The sequence below is a fragment of the Mytilus californianus genome, unplaced genomic scaffold (genome assembly GCF_021869535.1).
Source record: "Mytilus californianus isolate M0D057914Y unplaced genomic scaffold, xbMytCali1.0.p SCAF_10, whole genome shotgun sequence".
Lineage (NCBI taxonomy): Eukaryota > Metazoa > Mollusca > Bivalvia > Mytilida > Mytilidae > Mytilus > Mytilus californianus.
In genome coordinates this window covers 36,366,184-36,389,002 of record NW_026262582.1, presented here as the reverse complement: position 1 = coordinate 36,389,002, position 22,819 = coordinate 36,366,184, and the positions used below count along the sequence as shown (strand labels likewise).

At 32.5% G+C, this 22,819-nt stretch overlaps 1 protein-coding gene across 2 annotated transcripts; it reads right to left on the bottom strand.

Annotated features, from left to right (window-relative positions):
- LOC127718042 (uncharacterized) lies at positions 1-22,810 on the bottom strand. 2 transcript variants are annotated; one of them, XM_052223934.1, is made up of 12 exons: positions 22,722-22,810; positions 20,855-20,938; positions 19,782-19,840; positions 19,048-19,202; positions 16,250-16,372; positions 10,650-12,248; positions 9,694-9,835; positions 8,862-8,935; positions 7,984-8,141; positions 4,157-4,350; positions 3,242-3,376; positions 1-1,135 (listed from the first exon to the last, which is right to left on the bottom strand). In XM_052223934.1, the coding sequence occupies exons 2-12, from the start codon at positions 20,897-20,899 to the stop codon at positions 139-141; spliced, it is 3,681 nt and encodes a 1,226-aa protein (XP_052079894.1). In that variant the 5' UTR covers positions 20,900-20,938; positions 22,722-22,810; the 3' UTR covers positions 1-138. The 2 variants fall into 2 exon arrangements, with proteins under 2 accessions (XP_052079894.1, XP_052079895.1); XM_052223935.1 differs by lacking the exon at positions 16,250-16,372.
- Between the last annotated feature and the right edge of the window lie 9 nt (positions 22,811-22,819).

Below are 22,819 nucleotides of genomic sequence, written 5' to 3'. Positions count from 1 at the left end.
TAACTAAAACAAAACTTTACTTGTATATCTTTCTTCAAAACTATATGAATAATATTCCACATAATTACATATTATATAAACCTTACTAGAAATCTCATCATAAATAACTAAATTAAATATTGATTCATAAAACAAAATTCATGACAGCATGTTCTTGGTTTTCTGCAATGCCAGCTGCAACTTGAGAATATTTGCATCAAGAGCAGCAATACCCCTTCTGAAAGACGTATCATTAACAGTTGTAGCCGTTGAGGTAGACGTTCTTTCTGATACGCTAGATATATTATCGTCAGTAATAGCACTTAATGAGTTATCTAGCACTGTTCCGTGATATAAATTGTCCTGCGGAGAAAAAGTAGACGGATTATTTCTACTACTAGTTCGAACAGGAGAGGTAAATTCTTTTGGCAGTGATGCAGCTGGAGCTGATGTCCATTTACTATTTGAATGTTCATAATGATTTGGTTGGCTGTATGAGCGCTGATGAAGACGTTTTCTATAAGTGTCACTACTATTTGGTTTACTCTGAGGATACTTTCTAAAATAGTCTGTTACACTATAACGAGAAGCTTCTGATTGATTACAGCTCTGTTGAATATTTGACGCTAAATAATTTTCCTCTTGAAAATCGTCACTGTCATGTCTATATGAAGTTTTAGAGAAATCAAAAGCAACCTTAGGATTTCTTGTATAAGCTGGAGACAAAGAACGATTCAGGTTTCTTTTGTTTTTTGCTACTTCCTCATTTCTTAGCAGAGATTGCTTTACAAAAGTCTGCTTTTTTGGTTCAGGTGATTTATGCTTTCCATTAATATTTCTCTCCCTTAATGGAACTCTTTTACTTGGAGGTGATAAACTTTGTCCCCTCCTACCAGGAGATTGTTTTCTTCTCTGCCCATGATTTACAACATTTAATTCAACTTCAGTGTCTGAATTGCTAGTTTTGAAGTCTTCAGTGTGATGAGCATCATAGATAAACATTTTACCACGGCTACCATGAGGCTGTTTTTTGTCATGTGTTGCCAATGCCTGCTTTGTTAGTCTTGGAGTTGATGGTTCCTTTGGGACTAAATACAGGCTCTGCTGAGTATTAGTGTACTGTTGGCGATTAGGAGGTTGTTTACTTTGTGTAAAGCTGAAGAAAATTAAAACTTTAAGATTAAAACTTGACAGAATACTCAATTTTGTTATGTGTTTTATGCTTTCTACAATAAAAGATAAAATTTTTCAAAACAAGAATATGTGTGCATAGGTCACCATGACCCCCTTGCAATGTCTTATTTCCATGTTCGGTGAACCAGGCAATGTTTGTCAAAACACTTATTTGTCATATATATTATACAGTTCACTTCATAATGAACATGTGTACAAAGTTTCAAGTTGATGTGACCAAAAACAACTCTGATCCAAAACAATGACCAGTACAGTTCTGGTTAACTAACAGACATATCAACCATAGGACAGAGTTACGAAGCATAGACTGGAAATCATTATGGTAAGTTTGATTTCTATTTTCCAACTCTTTAGTTTGACACAAAATCACTGAGGACTGTTCCATAAACACACAGGAAAGGAACTTTGAAATCTCAACTACGGGTGGGTGTCAAGTACAGTGAAAATGTAAGTTGTATTCTAAATTTTCCTCTATAGGTAGGTACCTCATCTTGAAAGTGCCTTCCTGGGGTTCCACAAATGTTTAAAAGGAAAAGCCTTGATTAATTTGGTTTATGTTGGATTAATCCACTATTGTAAGCTTTCATTTCATTGCTTTTTATCCGTTCCATAAAATTCAATGTGAAAAAAGTCTATTTTCTATCGAACAAATACAGGAAAGGAAAATGGTCATACCCTTGTATGTTACCCAAAAGTTCTTAGAAAAGGAGAAGGTAAGATTTGGGCTTAACCTGCCTAAAAATCTATGTACTGCAAACTGTTTACAGAATCCAATGTTAAATTCATGTACTTTAATAAATAAAGAGATGCGCCATGAGCGCATGATACACCCGTTGCTTGTCAACGAATAAAGTTCCATAACTCCTCAATGTCATATCAGAAAGTTATAAAAAAAACTAAAGGGAGCTTATTTTAATAGATATAAGCCAGTCACCAAAGTTTCATGAAAACTGCTCAAAGCATTTTTGAGTTATTGTCTGAAAACTAGAAAATCCCCCCTTTTTTGTGAATAAAACTCAGAAACATAAAATCTAAAATTTATAAAAATAGAAAGGGAGCTTATGTCAATAGATATAAACAATTCACTAAAGTTTCATGAAAATTGGTTAAAGCATTTTTGCATTATTGTCTGACATGTTGACGAAGGACAGACAACGGTATACCATAATATGTCCCATAAACACGCATATAAAAACAAATCAGTTTTTGTTTAAAATATACCCATTTTCAAGGGTTATACAACCATAAAATGACAGCTAATTTCATAAAATGGCAAAATTAAACAAAATGTTGTCTTTTTAACAGCATGCTTAATAGAAATAATAGAGCACAATCATCATCTAAAGAGATATTGACACATGAAGTGCATTTTGTGTATTTCTGTACACTGGCAAATGTTACTGTTGGTGTACCAGTGGTTTATGCTAATTTAGTCAAAATGTAACTGCAATTAGTCTGTTTTAAGCTAAAATATGAAAATCCCAAACTGTGTCATCAAAGGTAAGCCAATATTTACATTACCAAGAGCCTTTTTTAATGTTTAAAAAAATGTTATTAGTAATAGTATGATTATTTGTATTTTCAGTGAATTATAAGGCCCAATATGCACAAAAATCTACTTCTCCTTAAAAAAAGACAAGCATAGACATGGCTTTAGTCATTAAAAAGACCTTATTAGTTGAGTTGGATATTGATTCCTGAGATTCAAGCGGAAAGCAGAAAATGTTCTAATATTTCAGCTTTAAAAAGACCTTAAGGTTTATAATAGACAAAAATCTTTAAAAAACAAGAATGTGTCCATAGTACACGGATGCCCCATTCGCACTATCATTTTCTATGTTCAGTGGACCGTGAAATTTGGGTCAAAACTCTAATTTGAAAGATCATATCATAGGGAACATGTGTTCTAAGTTTCAAGTTGATTGGACTTCAACTTCATCAAAAACTACCTTGACCAAAAACTTTAACCTGACACGGGACAGACGGACAAACAAACGGAGGCACAGTCTAGAAAACATAATGCCCCTACTACTATCGTAGGCGGGGCATAAAAACCCTGTAACATTACCTTGCAACACTATCTTCACCTAGGACTTTTATCAATTTCTGTAAACTAAAGCTGTTGTTGGATACAAAGCTCTTATCTCCTACTTTACTCTCTTCTAATTCCTGGATCAATGAAGCCACACAATCTTTTACTTCACTGTAATATAAACAAAGGCAATTGGTTATACTAAAATACAATTTCAAACTTGCAACAAGAATTACATACTCTTCAATAATTGTGGATTCATTGGAGAAAAATGAACCATTTTTAAAATTGTTAAAAAAATATAAAAACTTCCTATAAGCCTATGTGAAGACTTTGTAATACCCATAAAGTCAATTATCCACAAGAATGCAGCATATTTAGGTACAGAAATAACCCAATTTTTGTATGAACATTGTCATGCTTGCATTAAAGACTTTTGCCCTTACAAAATATTTCTATATTGTCTTCTTAGGGTTGGTCCTGAAAAGTATAAGGTGGGAAGGCACTTCTCTTTTTACCCTGTTGTGCTTAAAATTTAAATTGATAATTTTATAAAATTGTTCAGGCTATCTTTCTTAAATATCTCCACCAATCAAATTTTTATAGAAAGGCTTTCCAACCCTTCCATACAATCAATTCAGGAACAGTGTTTAATACCTTTTTCTATTGAAAAAATTAATGTTGTGGTCTCTCACTTACTCAACATGGCAAGAGAGGAGAGTGATGTTATTTGTTGAAATGGGTATCTGATGCAGTAAAACTGGGGCCTTTGATTCATGAAATTAATAAGCAGCACATATCAGTTTTAAAGTCTTTGATTTGACAGGGCTTAGAATCAGAAACAAAACCTTGCTCTTCAGCATTTGAGACAAACATGCTACAAACATAACCATTAGACCCATGAATTTGAAATGATTAATACTAACAGAAAATAAAATGGCCACATCTTACTTGACGACTTCCTGCATTTTGCTGATTTCTGTATCTCTCTGTTGTACTGTGATCTGTAGAATATGGTTTTCCTGTTCCAGAGCCTCATGTTTCATCTGAATACCATCTGTCTGTCGTTGTAGCTGTTCAATCTCATGTCGAAACTTCTGTGTATCAGATAAACATTCCTGTTTAACCTTCAGCTCATCTGTTTCCTAAAACAAACAAGGTTACTAACACTTCATATTAGAAAATTTAAGTTTGAAGTCAAAAAAACAAAAACACCTTATGAGTAATCTGAGGTCAATGTCTGATGTAGATTTTATATTTTATTTGCCAGAGTTTTTAATTTAAGATGTCATTCATAGATACTGCTATGCATAATATATTAAAGGACAGCATTTGAAATATGCTCTCTGCTTTTACGGATTATCTGTAGGTCACCTTCATTACATCTATAACTCTTAATAGTTTTTTTACGTATGTTTACCAAATTTTATTTGTATTTTTATAAAATGGGAAAAAAATGCTCCGCTGGGCGCAGCTTGATACAACCGCAGAGGTCAAACCCTGAACAGTTGGGGCAAGTATGGACACAACATTCAAGTTTGATACAGCTCTGAATTTGGATTGTGATTAAATATTTGACACAGCATAGGTTTCTGACACAGAATGAACGTGGTCTAAGAACTTAAAATTTTTTAATTTACCTATTATGGTCCAATATCCAAAATCTAAATACATACACGGTTAGATACAGCATATCAAAGAACCCCAAGAATTAATTTTGGACCCTTTGGACCTTAATGTAGACCAATTTGAAAACGGGACCAAAAATTAAAAATCTAAATACACAGTTAAATTCAGCATATCAAAGAACCCCAATATTTCAATTTTTGATGAAATCAAACCATATCATTATTATTTGCTTTTATATATAAATAAAAAATAACCAACTTAAAATGGAAAATTTTAAAGAAAAAAAATAAGGAAAAAAAACAGGACCCCTCCCCCCCCCCCCCCCAATTTTTTGAACCCCCTTATGATTCATCAATCCCAACCTTCTCTTTGTGGTATGGTACCTTGTAGTACAATTTCAGAGAGATCCATACACTTGAACGCAAGTTATTGTCTGGAAACTAGAAAAATGCTTGTTTTTTGGCCCCAAATTCCTAAACATTTAGGGCAATTACCCCCAAACTCAAACCCAGCTTTTCCTATGTGATATGGAACCTTGTAGTACATTTTAATAAAGATCCATACACTTACACACTAGTTATTGTCCTGAAACTAGAAAAAGGCTTGTTTTTTGCCCCTTTTTGGCCCCTAATTCCTAAGATTTTGAGGCAATTACCCCCAAAATCAATCCCAGCCTTCCCTTTGTGGTATGGTACCTTGCAGTCCAATTTCAGAGAGATCCATACACTTGAACACAAGTTATTGTCTGGAAACTAGAAAAATGCTTATTTTTAGCCCTTTTTTGGCCCCTTATTCCTAAACGTTTTGGGCAATTACCCCCAAACTCAATTCCAGCTTTTCTTTTGTGATATTGAACCTTGTAGTACAATTTCAGAAAGATCCATACACTTACACACAAGTTATTGTCATGAAACTAGAAAAATGCTTGTGTTTTGCCCCTAATTCCTAAAATTTTGAGGCAATTACCCCCAAAATCAATCCCAGCATTCCCTTTGTGACATGGAACCTTGTGGTACAATGTCAGAGAGATCCATACACTAACACACAAGTTATTGTCTGGAAGTTACAAAAATGCTTATTTTTGGCCCCTAATTCCTTAACTGTTGGTACCATAACCCCCAAAATCAATCCCAACCTTCCTTTTGTGGTATTGAACCTTATGGTAAAATTTCATAGAGATCCATTCACTTAAACTAAAGTTATTGTGCGAAAGCCAATGTGTCTTTGGACAACGACGATGCCAACGTCATACCAATATACGACCGCATAAAAAACAGTACTGAAAAAAGAGTACCGTAATTGTGCTTGTATAGTTCGCACTGGTACATAGTTCGCACCCCCCTTTTCTCCACAAAATTTCAGGTAAAAATTACTTTTTTTAACTGTTAAAAGGTCTAATGAAACTCTGGTAATTTTAAATCGTGTGTGGTCGTTTGCGGTATTTTCTTGGAAAAACCTATTTTCCATCACCAAACAAAAGCTGAAACTGCTTGTAAATGGTTCTAAAACACTTTACGCTGGTTAAAATAAGTCTAAATCACACAAAAAACAATTTAGCAACTTGTGTATGTTTAAACCGGAAGTTTGAAAAGCAAGTGTAAAAGATGAAAAAACCCGGTGAGAGTCAAAATCTGTACATACTAGATATCACTATAATACGACTTTGAAAGTAAAACAGTTCCCTCCTTATGTAAAACAGTGTTTAGGTAATATATCTATCACATTAATGTTTGAAGGGTCTTAAGCTAATACAAAACATGTTTATCAATAGGAAACACCAAAACGGAACGAATAATAACCGATTACGTTTGTAGTTTACACATCATAAGCTGGTTTACGTGTCTTTTTTTACTTTTTTTGTACGATTTCATTCAAGCAGATACCAGTTTATATTTAGCAATGCATTGAAAAGAAACGAGAATTTTGTAATGAAGCATTTAATTTTTAAATTTATCAGTATTAATTTGATACTGAATAAAAATAACTTATTAATATGGATTGGGTAAAATTGTTGGTTTGAAAAATGATAAGAGCGCCCTCTGCAATGTCAATAACAAACATGGCGGAACGTAAACAAACCACATCGCGAAATTGAAATTTACTCTCTTATTTCTTGCTTATTGTACTCTATAGTCCGCACCCCTGCTGTCAGGGTCAATTTTGGAGAATAAAACCGCGGACTATACAAGCCTTTTAATGGTAGACGCAGTCAATTGAAGATTTGACAGTCACAAATACAGTTTTACTGGCAACGCTTATCCATAAATATGGATATTATTTCAATGAAATGGTGTTTTTGAGCTAGATGTTGCTTTATTTTTCATTATGTTGTATTAATCAAACAATGGAGGATTCCTGCAATTTAATATGGCGTCTTCAGACTTGTCAATAGTTGATTTGGCAGTAAATTCTAGCCTAAAAAAATGTTACATAAAGATTGTATTATAGTTCTATAATCCTAGTAGTTTGGTATGTGATTAGACAAACAGAAAATTTGTAAGGGTTCCGTGGAACCCAGTGTCTCGCCTACTTTTGCTGTTAATCGCAGGCTCAACAAAAATGAGATGAGGAAAAAATTTAATAAAAATATTCCTCTCGATACAATTTTTTTATTGTAAGAAGCTTCTGTCCAAGTTTGGTAAAAATCCAGGATATTTTATGAATCTAATAAATGTTTTAAAAAATTTAACTGCAGACTGTATGTAATATTAACTGGAAGAAAAACTAAGTCCATTTTTATAAGTAAAATACGGAAAAACAGGAACTTTTTTTTTTACAAAATTTACTTCTGGATACTATCTTATGATCATAAACAAGCTTCTGTCCAAGTTTGGTAGAAATCCAGGATAGTTTAAGAAAGTTATTAAAATTTCAAAAACTTTAACCACAGAGTGAATATTTGTGGACGCAGTCGACGACGACACCGATGGAATGTAGGATCGCAATGTCTCGCTTTTTCGACAAAAGTCGAAGGCTCAACAAAAATAAAATGGCCTTTTCACGATGAACAAAAAATAAAAAATAGCTGACACGTTGCTTTTTATACCAATGAAATATGGTGAATAATGAGCTCCAAACCACTGAAAAAAAAATGGAAATAAATCTTTAACCTCTGCGTAAAGTAATGCAGGACAGAAAAATATCTCTACCTTTTCACTGAGAGCAGCCAGAAGTTTATTTCTTTCTATTTTCATTCTCATTATCTGTGAATGTAAATCCTTTAGTTCCATAGCTAGCTTTACTTTGGTCTCTTTCTCATCTTTAACTTGTTTCTGTAAAGCTGTATTACTGGCTTGAAGGTGTATGACTGAAAAGAGAACAAACCTCTCATAGTGAGCAACTCTTTCTTCAAAAGACCCCAGTCAATGAAAAGGCTAGGCCGTACTTTGACCTATAATTGTTAACTTTTTATACATTGTGACTTGGATGGAGAGTTGTCTCATTGGCACTAATACCACATCTTCTTATTTATATAGGCCACATTTCCATAAAATGGTTCTGAACTCCTCCAGAGTTTATTGAAGAGTTATTAAATGTTTCAAATATGAAAGGTATGTGAAGGATGTATAGCGGAAATAATTTAAACACTTTAGTAGAGCTAACTCAGTTACCCACATTCATACTTAACAAATAGATGGAAATCTCACTTTCCAATAAAAAAAACGTTCCTATTCACATTGTTCTAAAAATCAAAAGCATTTCAAGATTTAAATTAATTACTTTCTAATTTGTCAGAGAAGAATTCAAAAGATTTACTGTGAAAAATGAAAACAAATATCTTTCAGCACAATGTTTGCCTATAACCTTAAATATGGAGAGTAGATTTGCTTCCCTTCTCATTTTTCCAATGACTGAATTAATTCAAGGCTAAATAAAAAGTACTCATCTAAAAAAAAACTTTTCTTTTAAAATCTGATGTGTATCAAACAAGAAATAATTGAGTTTCCATTTTCCCCATGTGTCCTTAAATTTTTTGATTACTATAAATTCAGAACTTAATTCTTGTTTATTATTTCTCATAATTTACCATCAAAGTCTAGGGCAGCTTTTTCTTTCACAACTTCTTTTTCTTTAACTTTTTGGTTAACTAGTCTCAGTTGTCTGAAAATGGATTAAAATAAAAACATAATTGTAAGCATCACAAGATGAAACATTTGAAAAATTCAAATAGATTACTGTTGTGCAAGCATCATTTGTTTAACTGGCTATCTACAGTAAACTATGTTCTTTATTCTGTATCTGAACAACACATTAATCTTGAAAATGCTGTCCAAAAGGTTACATGAAATGATCTATGTGTATTGAAACATCAAACTTAATTTTTTTTATATCCAAGAGTAAGAAATGTAAGCTTTTACTTTCTTATTCTGGTAGAACTTATTAGCTACCAAGAAATTATATTATTGCATAGCAATATAATATTTCCCACAGAAAGTAACCAAAAGTTAGTGTGCAATAAATTCTGATATTGCACTAGTGCAATAAATCTTCAAAATTTATGACGTCATCAACGACAAAATCTTAGTTTAAACCAATTTTTACTTTCAAATATTATATTGCTATACAATAAAAGGGTTATTGCATGAATATTGGGGAATATTGTCCCTCGTAGAACATATATTGCACTCGCAAGCTCATGCAATATAAAATTCTACTCGGGACAATATTCCCCAATATTCATGCAATAACCCTATATTACTATGTATGTGAATTTTGTGGCTGTAACATACAGTATCAAAACAAACCTAATTTGACAATAAAACTTGAGATTTTAATTTCTGTGTAGAAATTTTGTGCTCTTAGTAACCTGATGCAAAAAATCACTGAAGAATTTTTTCTCTTCAACAGAAATCACATACCTCCTTAACTGACAATTCTCATTTCTAAGTGGTTGTAGACACAGATCAATTTCCGCCATTAAATTAAATTTACTACTGAGTGTTGGTATGGTTTCTATGGTTTTCTCAACTTCCTTTACGAGTCTTGATACTTCAACATCCTCTGAAAACATAATACACTTTATTTATCTAAAATTGTCTTACTGCATCCATGTCATTTGAAAACAACATGACTAGAAGTACACACAAGGTGATTCAGTCAAAATCACTCTAACCAGAGTCAAATGATTCACTGATAAATGACAGAATTCTGGTGATTTGAGGTGATATAACTTTAAATACATATAAATATACAGAGATATTTTAGAGTGATTTACTAATTACAATCACTAATATTCACCATTGTTCACCGTAACAATTCACCACCAAGAGTGAAACTTAAGTGTACTGTAGATGTAACAGACTAAAGCAATCTAATAAAAAGATTTTACAATTTTGAATAAAAAATAAACGTGCTGTTTGAAGATTATTTAGTTTCATCCTTTCTCTGTGAAATCTTAACAATTTATCAGACTTGTAATTTTCATCAGGAGAAACTTCAACTCATTGTTGTACGACATCAGAGGAGTGAAATTATAGTTTTTATTTTACTGGGAAATCATTAATTTATTGCAACCAATGTAATAAGTCATTTTAAATTTCCAGTTGCAAGATTGTAAAGTATTTCAGGGCCTTTTATAGCATACTATGCGGCATGGGTTTTTACATTGTTGAAGGCCATGTGGTGACCTATAGTTGTCAGCTTTTACGTTCTTATCCTCTGGTGGAAAGTTATCTCATTGGCTATCATACCATATCTTCTTATTTTCATATTATATTCCAAGCTGAACTTGTGTCGGTCTAAATATTTATCATTAATACTTACTGCCAATATTTATCATTAACACTTACTGCCAATATTTATCATTAACACTTACTGCCAATCTTTCCACATTCCTTTAATTCTCCCAATAGGTATCTCAATTTCTTCAATCCAGCATCCATTTTGACTTTACTCCATGGATTTGCAATATTGGCATGAGTTGTTTCCCCTTGTATTTCAACAGCTTCGTGCTGTTTATTTGAATTTACTTCTTTTGCCTGTTGTTGTCTGTCACTTTGTCCTCTTAAACTTTCTGGTTGGCAAGTTGTTGTGGCACCTGAGGCATTATTTACATTATGTAAATTTGAATTTGGCAAGACTGACACTGGAATAAGCTGAAATGAAGAGTTATTGCCCATTAAACCTCCTTGAGAAGTCTGAAGAAGAAACATTTGCCCTTGACCCTGAGAACTTTGTCCACTTATATTTTGACCTACTAGATTCCTGTTACCCTGGTTACTAACATTCTGTTTGTGGTTACTTATGTTTCTCTCATTGACAGAACTTGTACATGTACTCTGTCCTTGGAAAAAATTGCCAACCATATTTGAATCTTGTTTATTGTTTACATCAAAATTCTGTTTTTGACCTCCTGAACTATGTGGATTATCCTTTTTCTCCCCTGGATTTTCTTTTGACTTGTTTCCATCTGAGTTTTTATTGCTTGTTGTATTATGAACACTTTCTGTGTTTATGGAGGATTCTGTTCTGGGTGTCATGGTAACAGAAGTTGTCCGCTGACTGAGTGGTGTAATTGTATGATGGGGTGAATTTGTCCCGGTTATAGAGGACAAAGTTTCCTGTGTCAATCCAACTGAAGAGATCTTTCTCACTCCTTGAGGAACCGATGGCCCATTATCCCTCTCTGGAATTTGGAAAGCATCAGTAGCTAAATAGCTGCCTCCTAAATCATTCTGTACTGGGCTTGGTGTTTTCCTTTTAACTTGTCCTAACTGTTCATTAGCAGATGCCGTTTGACCTTGACCCTGCACATTAGCAGGTCTGATTTGGAACAGTCCATTTTGTAACTGGAAAACAGGGGTGCCAGGGGGTAGAGCATTACCACTTGTTCCCCCTTTTGGCCATGGCAACACAACATAATCAGTTCCACTTGAATTGATACTTTGTTGTCTAGAGATTAAGTGTGAAATTTCTTTTGCACCAGAACTGCCAGATGAATTTCCTTTCGAATCATTGCTGTCTTTCAGGTTTTTTGCATTTACAGAAAATCCTGTTGATTCTCTTGGTATATATGCCTGATAAGTTTGAATATCACTATCACGTCTTGCCCAGTTCTGAACATCAACATTCGTATAAGTATTTGATGTAGGTATAAAGCCTGAACTTGATGTATTTACAACTTCTTCTGTGTTTCCTTGGTGACCAAAAGTAGCAAATTGACCATAGCTACCAAATGGTATGTTTATACTTGTTGCAGTTGTAGGCAAACTGAATCCCTGTTGACTATGAGTAATTGAAGGAAAATTTGGTCTATTTGTAGCTGTTTCCTTGGTTATTGGACCAGAGCTATCTCTTTCCGGAACAGTCTGGAAAATGTTGCCTTGTTCTGCCAGGAATGTTGCTTTTTCTGGATCAGGCGTGGATGAGGATAATCTCTGATTGAAAGGGGCATTTGTATCAGACTGAACAGATTCTGAAATTAAACAATATAATATGTATTACCCATTGGATAACAGTATAATAACATGAATTAAATGGTATAAAGCATAAAATGTACAAATAAAAAAAAATCTATGTACTGCATGGCTTTTCACTACACCAATCTTAAATTACTCACTCCTGAAAAAAATCAACACTCAAAGCTTTTCAGTTGTTTGCCTCCACCATCTGTATGGAATATTAAAATTGATAATGGAAATGGGGAATGTGTCAAAGAGACAACAACTCGACCAAAGAGCAGAAAACATTGTATACAAGGCATTCTACAGAACTACTGTTTCACTTTGATTTATTAAACTGCCATGCAATATTTTATTATTGAATATTAGATATTTAACATGTTTAAGCATACTATATATAATAGTTGATAACTTCTACATCATTTGGTCTCTGGTGGAGAGTTGTCTTATAGGCAATCATACCACATATTTTTATTTTTATTTCACAAATGATAAAAGTGCTGCAAGAGAAAAGAATTGTTTATATTCAGACATTAAAGGACTATAAAATACTATTCCATTACAAAATAAACCTTTACCCAGTAAACAAAGAATGCTTTTTCTGTAACAAAAAGATTTACCTTCATAGCAGGAACTGACAAATAACATTATGTATAATTCTGTTGTCAAAATTCTTAAGCATGGTCAATTTTAAATAGTATCTTCTACAGATCTTTGGGAACATTTCATTTTGTACTTTGTGATTGTTTATGACAATTAAAATAAATTTCCTATTGCATCACAAAAGTAATAAACTGTTATCACAGAGATATGTCTCGCCTTTTTGTAATTTTGATAATGCAAATGTTGAAATTAAAATAGCAATACTTTAACATGTAAGTTATGCAAATATTCAATGTCGATGAACCATGACTGAAGGTACATGGCTAAACAATCTCCAAGGAATGAGATGTGCCAATGCTAATACAACTGCATACCAAATACCATTGACTTATTATAAGTCATTCCCTTTAAACAAACCTAAACACAAACATTAACTTGTAAACTATGTAAAAGTTTCAAAGTCAATGAACCATGATCAGGGGTGGGGCTATATAATCTCCATGGAAACGATAATTGCAAATGCCAATAAATTTGCATATCAAATATCACTGACTTAACATTAGCAGTTCATCTTAAACGGATCTAATCACAAACTAATACATGTAAACTAAGCAAAAGTTTCGAAGTAAATAGACCATGACTGAGGGGGCGGGGCCAAATATTCTCCATGGAAATGAGATGTGCTAATGCTTATACAACTGAACACCAATTAACATTGGCCTACCACTAATGGTTCCCCTTGAACTGACCTAATCATAAACTAATACATGTTAACTTAGCAAAATTTCCAAAGTCTATAGACCATGACTAAGGGGGCGGAGCCAAATAATCTCCATGGAAATGAGATATGCCAATGCTTATACAACTGCATATCAAATATCATTGACCTACCACTAGTGGTTCCCCATAAATTGACCTAATCACAAACTAATACATGTAAACTATGAAAAGTTTCAAAGTCAATAGAACTTGACTGAGGGGGCGGGGCCAAATAATCTCCATTGTAATGAAATGTGCCAATGCTAATACAACTGCATACCAAATATCATTGAGCTACCACTAGTGGTTCACCATGAACTAGACCTAATCACAAACTAATACATTGTTGACGCCGCCGAAACAGCATACCTATGTCTCGCTTTTTGACTCTGTCAAGGCGAGATAATAAAATGCCCTACTTATAAATTTTCAAAATGAACTCATTAAAATATGGGGAAAAAGGGTAAGCAGGGGCCTAGGCTGGCTACTAAATTTTTGCTGGGCCCCTTAATTTTAGCTGAAAATACAAATAGCCAGTCAGGGTACTTACTTACCGGTAAATGAATGATTTCTATATCACTGATTCAAGTAACATTTTGTTCACAAATGTTGGAAGTAAGAGTTGTCTTTTTTAATAATCACCTATTTAATAGTACAAATAAATCACTAGACTAAGTGATTTAATTTTATTGTAGCTTTAAATATAAGATACTTATGATCCAGGGACTAATTATGTTGCTAAAATTATCAGAACCAACATCTGTGTTGATAGGATGACCGATCATGTCAGGTGATGACCTTGTACTGAATCTGGGATAATAACATGAAATTCACTTGTTTAAGTATCATACCTCTCTTTTCTTCCAAAAAATCACTTCTTTAAGTATTATTATTTTAATTACCCCCACTAATTTTAACACCCCAGAACAGTGAAATTTTGATCGCGAACACTAAAATTTTATAACATAATCTGTAAGATGAAACCTTGAATTTTACCGGAAAAATACTACCACTGCTGGGAAAAATCTGTTGAGAAAGTATCAGTTCATTATGTAAAGCCTTCATTATAGCATTTTTTTCAACAAATATAGAATTTACAGCTAAATGATTGCATCAAAGGCATAAACCTTGCTACTTAAAAGAAGCAAAAGGTTCATTTTTTTTTTCAATTTTACTAATTATAAGATATAATCTAAACCTATATGTTTAAAATTTTGGTAAAACTACAAAATCACAATTTATGACAAAATTTCGAAATTGCTACTTAAATAAGTGATTTTATAAATCACTTATTTCAGTAATTCCACTGACTGATAGCTCTTATGTATATCTTTCATTTGGTGCCAGGTTGAGCCCCTTAATGTCTCCAGCATACAAAAGTAAGTCACTCATAACAAAGGTAAAAATCAGAAGTGCACAACATCAAAAGAACAATCTTATGTGTATAGTCACATAATAGTGCATACAGCCATATAATTGTGATTTGTGAATGTGCCAGTACATTTGAAAGAAAGATGATTCAATATTAATTGTAATCACACAATTTAATTTTACACAGATATACAGTATAGTAATTGTTAGTTATAATGATCTGGTTTACCGATTGCTGAACAGAGAGAGTCCAATTCTTGAGAAATAACTGTAAAGAAGTATAAACTATGCATTTAACTTAAAGGTTTACAGCAGATAAACTTGAGTGAGTACATACAACAATCATTGACAGTGACATAAATTTGCTAGGTGGACCATAAAATCAATATATCCTTTGACAAAGCAATCCAACAGCATAAAATATTATAATACATATTTTGACTACAATTTTCTTGCATTGATCTTGATAAAACCTGGAGAATTGGCGATTTTTAAGAGATCAGATAGAAGCACCCTAAAGCATTCATATAGTACACTTTTTTTTTAAAAGAACTTTTCAGTATATATATTTAATCAATGTGTGGTTCGTTTGATCACAGTTCTTCATTAGTCAAAACTCAATTTTGACATCAAATTGTCTTGCTTTCCTCTGAATTTCATTTTATGACGTCACTAAAAAAGGCGACCATGTCTGATGACGTTACAAAGAAAGAACACATCTGTTTGCAGATCATTGGAAAAGTAGAATTAAGTTTGTCTGCATATCGTCTAAAAATCAATAATAGAGCATCAGATTCTACCACAAAATCTCGTGCAATATGATATTTCTCCACTCTGTACAGTTAAATTTTAGATATTTAAAAAACTCGGCAAGCCTCGTGTTTTAAATTTGAAAAATTTAACTGTCTCAAGTGGAGAAATATTGTATCACACTGAAAGCAGTGGTAGAATCTATATATATATATATATATGTTTGGATATTATATTTTATGGATATTGATAGTAGTAACCAAAATGGTTATTGCAAATATTTTCGATAGTTGTTGCCAAAAATTTCATAAAATTAATTCAATCATTTAATCAATTCCTTATTCTGTCTAAAAATCTAGCCAATGTGCAGTTGAATATATCAACAATTTCAAACAAATGTAAAATAGCAAAACAAACCATGTGCAAAAAGCAAATCAGCAGACCAAAACAAGCAATGTATGCTGTGAAAAAAAAAAAAGGCTTCTGAATACAACTCAAACAGACCCATACAAGCAAAACAAATCAAACAGACCCTGATCATATGCAGAAGGTAAGACAACAGTTAGTCTATTAGAATGAAAGGAAGGATCTGTTTGTTGACTGTCATCAGAAGACGCTAATTTATCTATACAATGTTGGACATGATTTCCTGTCACTGAAAGTATAATATTTATACATGTTTATATGAACTGACACTTACCCTGAATTTTAAAACACCAGTGAAAATTCATGGGCTTGACTATGAAATGATAAATCATAATTATAATGTACTTTGTGCCACAACTTTCTAGGTACCAGTCTTGTATTATAACTCCAGTTTCTTGTACATGTCAAAACACAGAGTGAAATAAAATAGTCCATTTTTTCTGATTTTTTTTCTGGACTCAATTTTTTCTGTTTGATTAAAAGTTTATGCTGAATTGAAACGTCTATTTAGACGTAAAAAAAAATGTTGCATCTCTTTTGGGATATCAAACCAGGAAAGTGGAAGGATATCATGTTTACTGGAAGTGGTACAGACTAGTAAAAGCAACAAAATAAGTGGTTTTGACTTCAGGGTTTCATAACTTTCTATTCTTTGTGGCATGAGGCACTTTTTTTTCCATTAAATCATAATTTCACATTACAACATACAAGATATGTGCATGAAAAAAATTTCTATGTAGCATTTTATTTAAAAAAAAAATCAAAGATCAGCTGTTTTGCATGTAAGATTATGGAGCAGTCAATTACAAAACTGCCACCTTTACTGTTTCTACTGTTAAAACGATTATCATATGTTTAACTACAGTGTAAATCGTTATTTTGCAGTGACAAAAATGGGTAATCATTTATCAGTAAATCATATTTTTTTTACAGCCAATACAAACTTGCTCTTTGTCTCATCTATTCTAGAAGTATTTAGAAGAACAATACAATAGGGAACAAGGTTAAAACACTTGCTTTCTGTTTCTCTCTCTCTCTAAATTCAGGGGTACAACTGAATAATATTGAAATCAAATTTATTTTGGCAGATATTTCTTTTTCACTATTAGCCTTTTTAGTAAATTTTGTAATATTTATTTTTGTGGTTTTTAATTTTGCTTTAATGTATTCATTTAAGGGAAGATCCAAGTTTGACATAGTGGCTTAACTTTTCTGTAAACAAATGTAACATAAAACGCTTAAAAAATAAAGTGGTTTATAGTAAAAAAAAAGTCAGTATCCATTTTGAATCAACATTGCTTTTGTTTGTTTTTTTAAGTGTAATTTTATATATGGTATGGTCAAAATTAAGCATGTATACTTCAGGTTTAATACAAAAGAGACGACCATGTCTCTCACATAAATTGAAATTCAGAAATACATTAGATGGCAAATTTGAGATCAAACTATCAAATACATTCCAAAAACAGCTCCTGCATTGTCTTAATCAATATAGGTTTAACAAGAACAAGAAGACATTCTCATTCTGACCACTATAAATAAAATAATAGATGAATGGTAGGGGATATTGAGAAAGGTTTCTATCATTACAATTTTTGTATGTCCAGTCTCTGCAACAAAGACAAGTTTTGGTGGTGACTTCAGTTTTCTTTCTAATTTTGGATGAAAAGGTTCATGGTAGCCTAGGGGAACAAGAGGTAAAGTACATCAAAGTATGTTTATGATATCACAGTAATTGCTGGTCCCCAAAGTCAGTGCTCAGAGGGGCAAATTCTACATTGGCATTGACTTGTGGTTAAGAAATCCAATTTGATATATATATATATATATGCCAGTCTTCACACTCAACCACAGACCCACCAGTCCAGGCTTGTAAAAATGCTGTTGGGCATGTAAAAATTGTCTCTACAGGCCAATAGAATCTAACTTAAATTTTCATAAAATTCAGCTTCAGGCCTGTAGATTCCAAAGTTCATTGTGAAGACTTATATGCTTTCCTTATATTTGAATGCACTTTTTTATTGTGCATTTAACTGATTTTCATGTGACCAGATCTGATGTTTTAATTTGTTATTATGAACATATATGCATACTACACATAAAATTTACTTACTTACTTACTAGCTATATACTATCAACGACACAGAGGTAAAATTTTTGATGAGGGGAACAATTTTTTCCTTCAGATGTATCCCTCATAGCAAGGAATTTATAAGATCCTTAATTTTTGGTCGGGTTGTAGATCAAAATTGAAACAAGTGAATACATTCATGAATTTTTGCTGAATTTGTAATATTTTTGTTCATGTATGTATAAAGTATTTTTCCAATGGTTCAAATTATATTTTATAGAAAAAAAATATTTTCCTTCAGAAAACAAAACTGCTTCGGAAAGGACTAGAAAGCCAGAAGGGAATTGCACCCCTTTTTTTGCGGGGCTAGCTGGTAGTGAAACACTAAAAAATGTGTTTTTCTTGAAATTCAGGATCGTGAATCTTAAATTTGTGTATAATTTCTATAATATAGCAATAGACAAACAAGAATGTGTCCATAGAACACAGATGCCCCACTCTCACTATCATTTTCTATGTTCAGTGGACCGTGAAATTGGGGTCAAAATTCTAATTTGGCATTAAAATTAGAAAGATCATATCATAGGGAACATGTGTACTAAGTTTCAAGTTGATTGGACTTCAACTTCATCAAAAACTACCTCGAACAAAAACATTAACCTGAACAGGGTCAAACGGACGAACGGACAGACGAACGCAGACCGAAAAACATAATGCCCCTCTACTATTGTAGGTGGGGCATAAAAAGTGGTACAATGCAAACCTTACCAGCTGCATTAAGTGCTAAACCTGTGTTATTATACTAAATAGCTACAACAAATACAAACTAATACCTTTTCTCCTTTCTTTCAGTCTGGCAAGTAGTTCACTACACGTATCAAAGTCCCCATTAACTGAATTGTCTGATGTTGCAGAGTATAACGAATATCCAGCTGACACAATAGGAGCTGGTTTTACTTTTGTCTTTTCTTTTGCAGCAGATTTTGGCCTTCAAAGTAGTTTATGATCATAGTTCAATAGAAACTTTATACAAGGTTATATATTAAGATAGTTAAATATGTTTTAAATATATTTTTGGATTACCTAACACTTGTTTTCATGTGCATCTAAAAGAAATAGTTGTATGAAGCAAAATGGATGCTCCAATTATTGAAAGTGTAAAAACCGAACCCTTAATTTCACCCAAAATACTGTGAAATTTGATACATTTCTCAAATTTGTAAAAGAATGAGTTGTACTCCTTATTCTAATTCTAAACAATAAAATTACATTGTAGTTTCCTTTTATTTTCTTATTTCTTTAGTCATTAATCAGGAACTGCTTTCTCTTCTGCCATACCTTTCCCAAAGTTTAAGTAAGCTTCCAGCTAATATAATTTGGAGAACTGATGCTGGTCTTTTTTATTTTAGGTAACGATTTTGTCCATGATTTGGCACATCCTTAGTTGCCCTCTTATTTTCTTCCCTAACATACACCCGACATGCCTGATAGCTACATCAAACATTCATGTGTAACAAGATTTGTTTAAGACCCTAATCCATGTTTTTCTAATCATGAAAAAAATAACCTTTTTACTGGTGCTCCTTTTACTCTTGATTTCACTGCAACTGTCTTCTGCTTAGGAGCCTTTAATTAGAAAATATAATGTTAATCACTAAAATTTGAAATTGTTATTAGACCTGTCAAAATTAAGTTTGATCAGTAACCTAAAAATAAAGGTCTTTTCTTTTTTTAGTTGCTTTTTTGTGCTTTAATAGAATGGATCAGATGAGTCTAAGTTCTTTCCAGCTGATTTTTACAGTTAGTTCTAATATTGTTCTGTTTCACCACTAACCAAAACTTTAGTGCATATAAACATGTTTATCCAACCAATTTTTTTCTTTTTGTGCTTGTGCATGAAGTCCAAGGGTTGTTGTGTCATTTTTTGTTTGTTATTTGCTTAAAAAAGGATTTTGGTTTTCTCTATTGATTTGTTTCTTGTTTTTGTAATTCAGGGGCCTTTTATAGTTTACAAATGAACTATACAGTATGGTTTATGCTCATATTGTTTGATTGCTGTACAGTGACCCGTAGTTGTTTACATCCTTTTCCTCTGATCTTTATTTTAATCGTGTAATATTTCTTGTAATATAAAGCATTTTTTTCTTAAGTACATGTCTTTAAGGTGTATATAAATTACTTAAGTTTCAATCTTTGTAAGAATCAGGAAATTGTAATAGAATTTCAAACATGGCTGAAAAAAAACAGCTAACCATACCATCCTATTTTGAAGTTACCCTCATTCAGAGTAAGAAATGGTATGTCTTTTGTTTCTGTGTGTCTGGTAATTTGAAAAATCTCTAAATAACTTTTGGTTAGAATAATAGTAAATGACGGAGTTATTTCCCCTTAATTGTTAATTTCTAGTGCATTACAATCAAATGATATCTTGTAATACAAGAACAGTAAAAGGAATTGAATGTTATATTCATGCACCATTATACATTTTGAACTTATATTGATGTAAAGTTGAGCAGTTTTTTATTTGTCATGTTTTCACCACGGTCTGATTCTTAGGTAGATTGGTTCTTAAATTAAATCATACACATAGCATTACACTGTCTTGATATCACCTGATCATTTACAACCAGTGATAAATACCTTAGATTTAACTGGATTTGTTTGTGAATCCTTCTTTTTGTTCATGACTCCTAGTCTCAATAGTACTGTTCAACAAAAGCTAACCTACAATGAAAATTAGATTAATGATACATGAAAATAATTTAGAAATATTGACTTTGACCTACTTAAGGTTCAAAATAACATGTTGTACATGAATTTCTATTCAATAATTTAAATATTCTATTTTTAAAAGCAACAAAATAGACCAAACACAAGTACATTGTTGCATGTGTACTACATCATGTACATGGAAAAAGAATCCATGCACAATTTTCAAATAAACAAGAATGTGTCCATAGTACACAGATGCCCCACTCGCACTACCATTTTCTATGTTCAGTGGACCGTGAAATTGGGGTAAAAACTCTAATTTAGCATTCAAATTAGAAAGATCATATCATAGGGAACGTGTGTACTAAGTTTCAAGTTGATTGGACTTCAACTTCATCAAAAACTACCTTGACCAAAACTTTAACCTGAAGTGGGACAGACGGATGGACAAACTGATGCACAGACCAGGAAACATAATGCCCCTACTACTATCGTAGGTGGGGCATAAAAAATAATTCATTAGCTTTTGGTTTTGTCAAGTGTGCATTGGGATTGAGTGGCCTAAATCAATAGACATTTTTTGGCTATTTTCTTGAATCGGGGACACTTGCTCTGAGATATTGCAACACTTGGACTATTTTTCACAATCACTTGTGTTCTTGCCTAGTTATATTCTTTTATGTTTAAGGAACATGTAATCAGTTGTCATGTTATATATTCAAATCTATTTCTGGTATGTCAGTGTATGTCTGAGGGTCCCTGGGTTGATATTAAAAGACTGCTCTGCACTTCCTGTGTCAATATGCTTCTGACATTTATTTGTACTCTTTGGTACCCTGAATTCTCTTTTAGCTTTAAATATGTTGAAATGAAGAGCTAATAATTTCAGACAATTTTGTTAATGTTTTAGCATGAGCTACTTTTTTTTGTCTGTAATAAGATTTGTCGCTGCAACAATTTAAAATTTAAAACGATTTTCTTGATTTTAACTTTCAACAAAATATCACAAGGACCATAAGTCTGAGCTTCAGTTCCGCAGCTAAGCTAGCTATATAGGCTAATCATTATCATGATTATAGACAATAGACAATATTTATTAGCACAAACACATTTACATTAAATGGTTATGGCATACAGTATTAAGACAATAAACTGACAATAATTAAATTGACTATAATTATATTAGAGTGACAGTGGTATTCACAGGGGGGATAAAAGACTATAAATATGTGTGTATCGACAGTTAACACATAATTAATGTTCATGTACAAAAACAAAAAACAAAAATTAGGATACATATTATAAGAAATATAAGTAATACAGACTTATAGTTATAAAGAGAAATGATAACAAATTTCTTTTTCTTGGAAGAGTCCAACTTTTAAAATATCCTGCTTTTAGGAAAGTGCATATGTAAAATTTGAAAGGTTATAAACAAAAACTGGGCTGAATTTAAACTTAGACCATAAAAGGATTATTTAATGATGATGGTTAGCAATTTACTCCGTGAGAATTTACTTGAGGACGGCTTTCCGTCTTTAGAACACAGGTCACTGAGAATCCTTAAAAAAAGACATAAGTACAAAGAAAAAGACGATTGACATAAAACACTGCAGGGACCGACAATAAAGCTTGTCTGACTGTCCGGTACCAATGTGAAAACCCGTGGGTTGAAAAATGAGTTTCATGCTTGGACCTGTTTATTTACACTTGCAATGGCACCATCAACAAGTATCACTTAGCTTATACATACTGGACAAGTTTTAAGAATTTAAAGTAATTCGGGTTTTCATACATTAAAAACCAAAGGGTTTAAAGATGATGCATTTGGTCTTTTAGATACTTCATGCTTTGAAAATTCTGCGAAGCCCATTTACTCAAAATAAAGCGTCA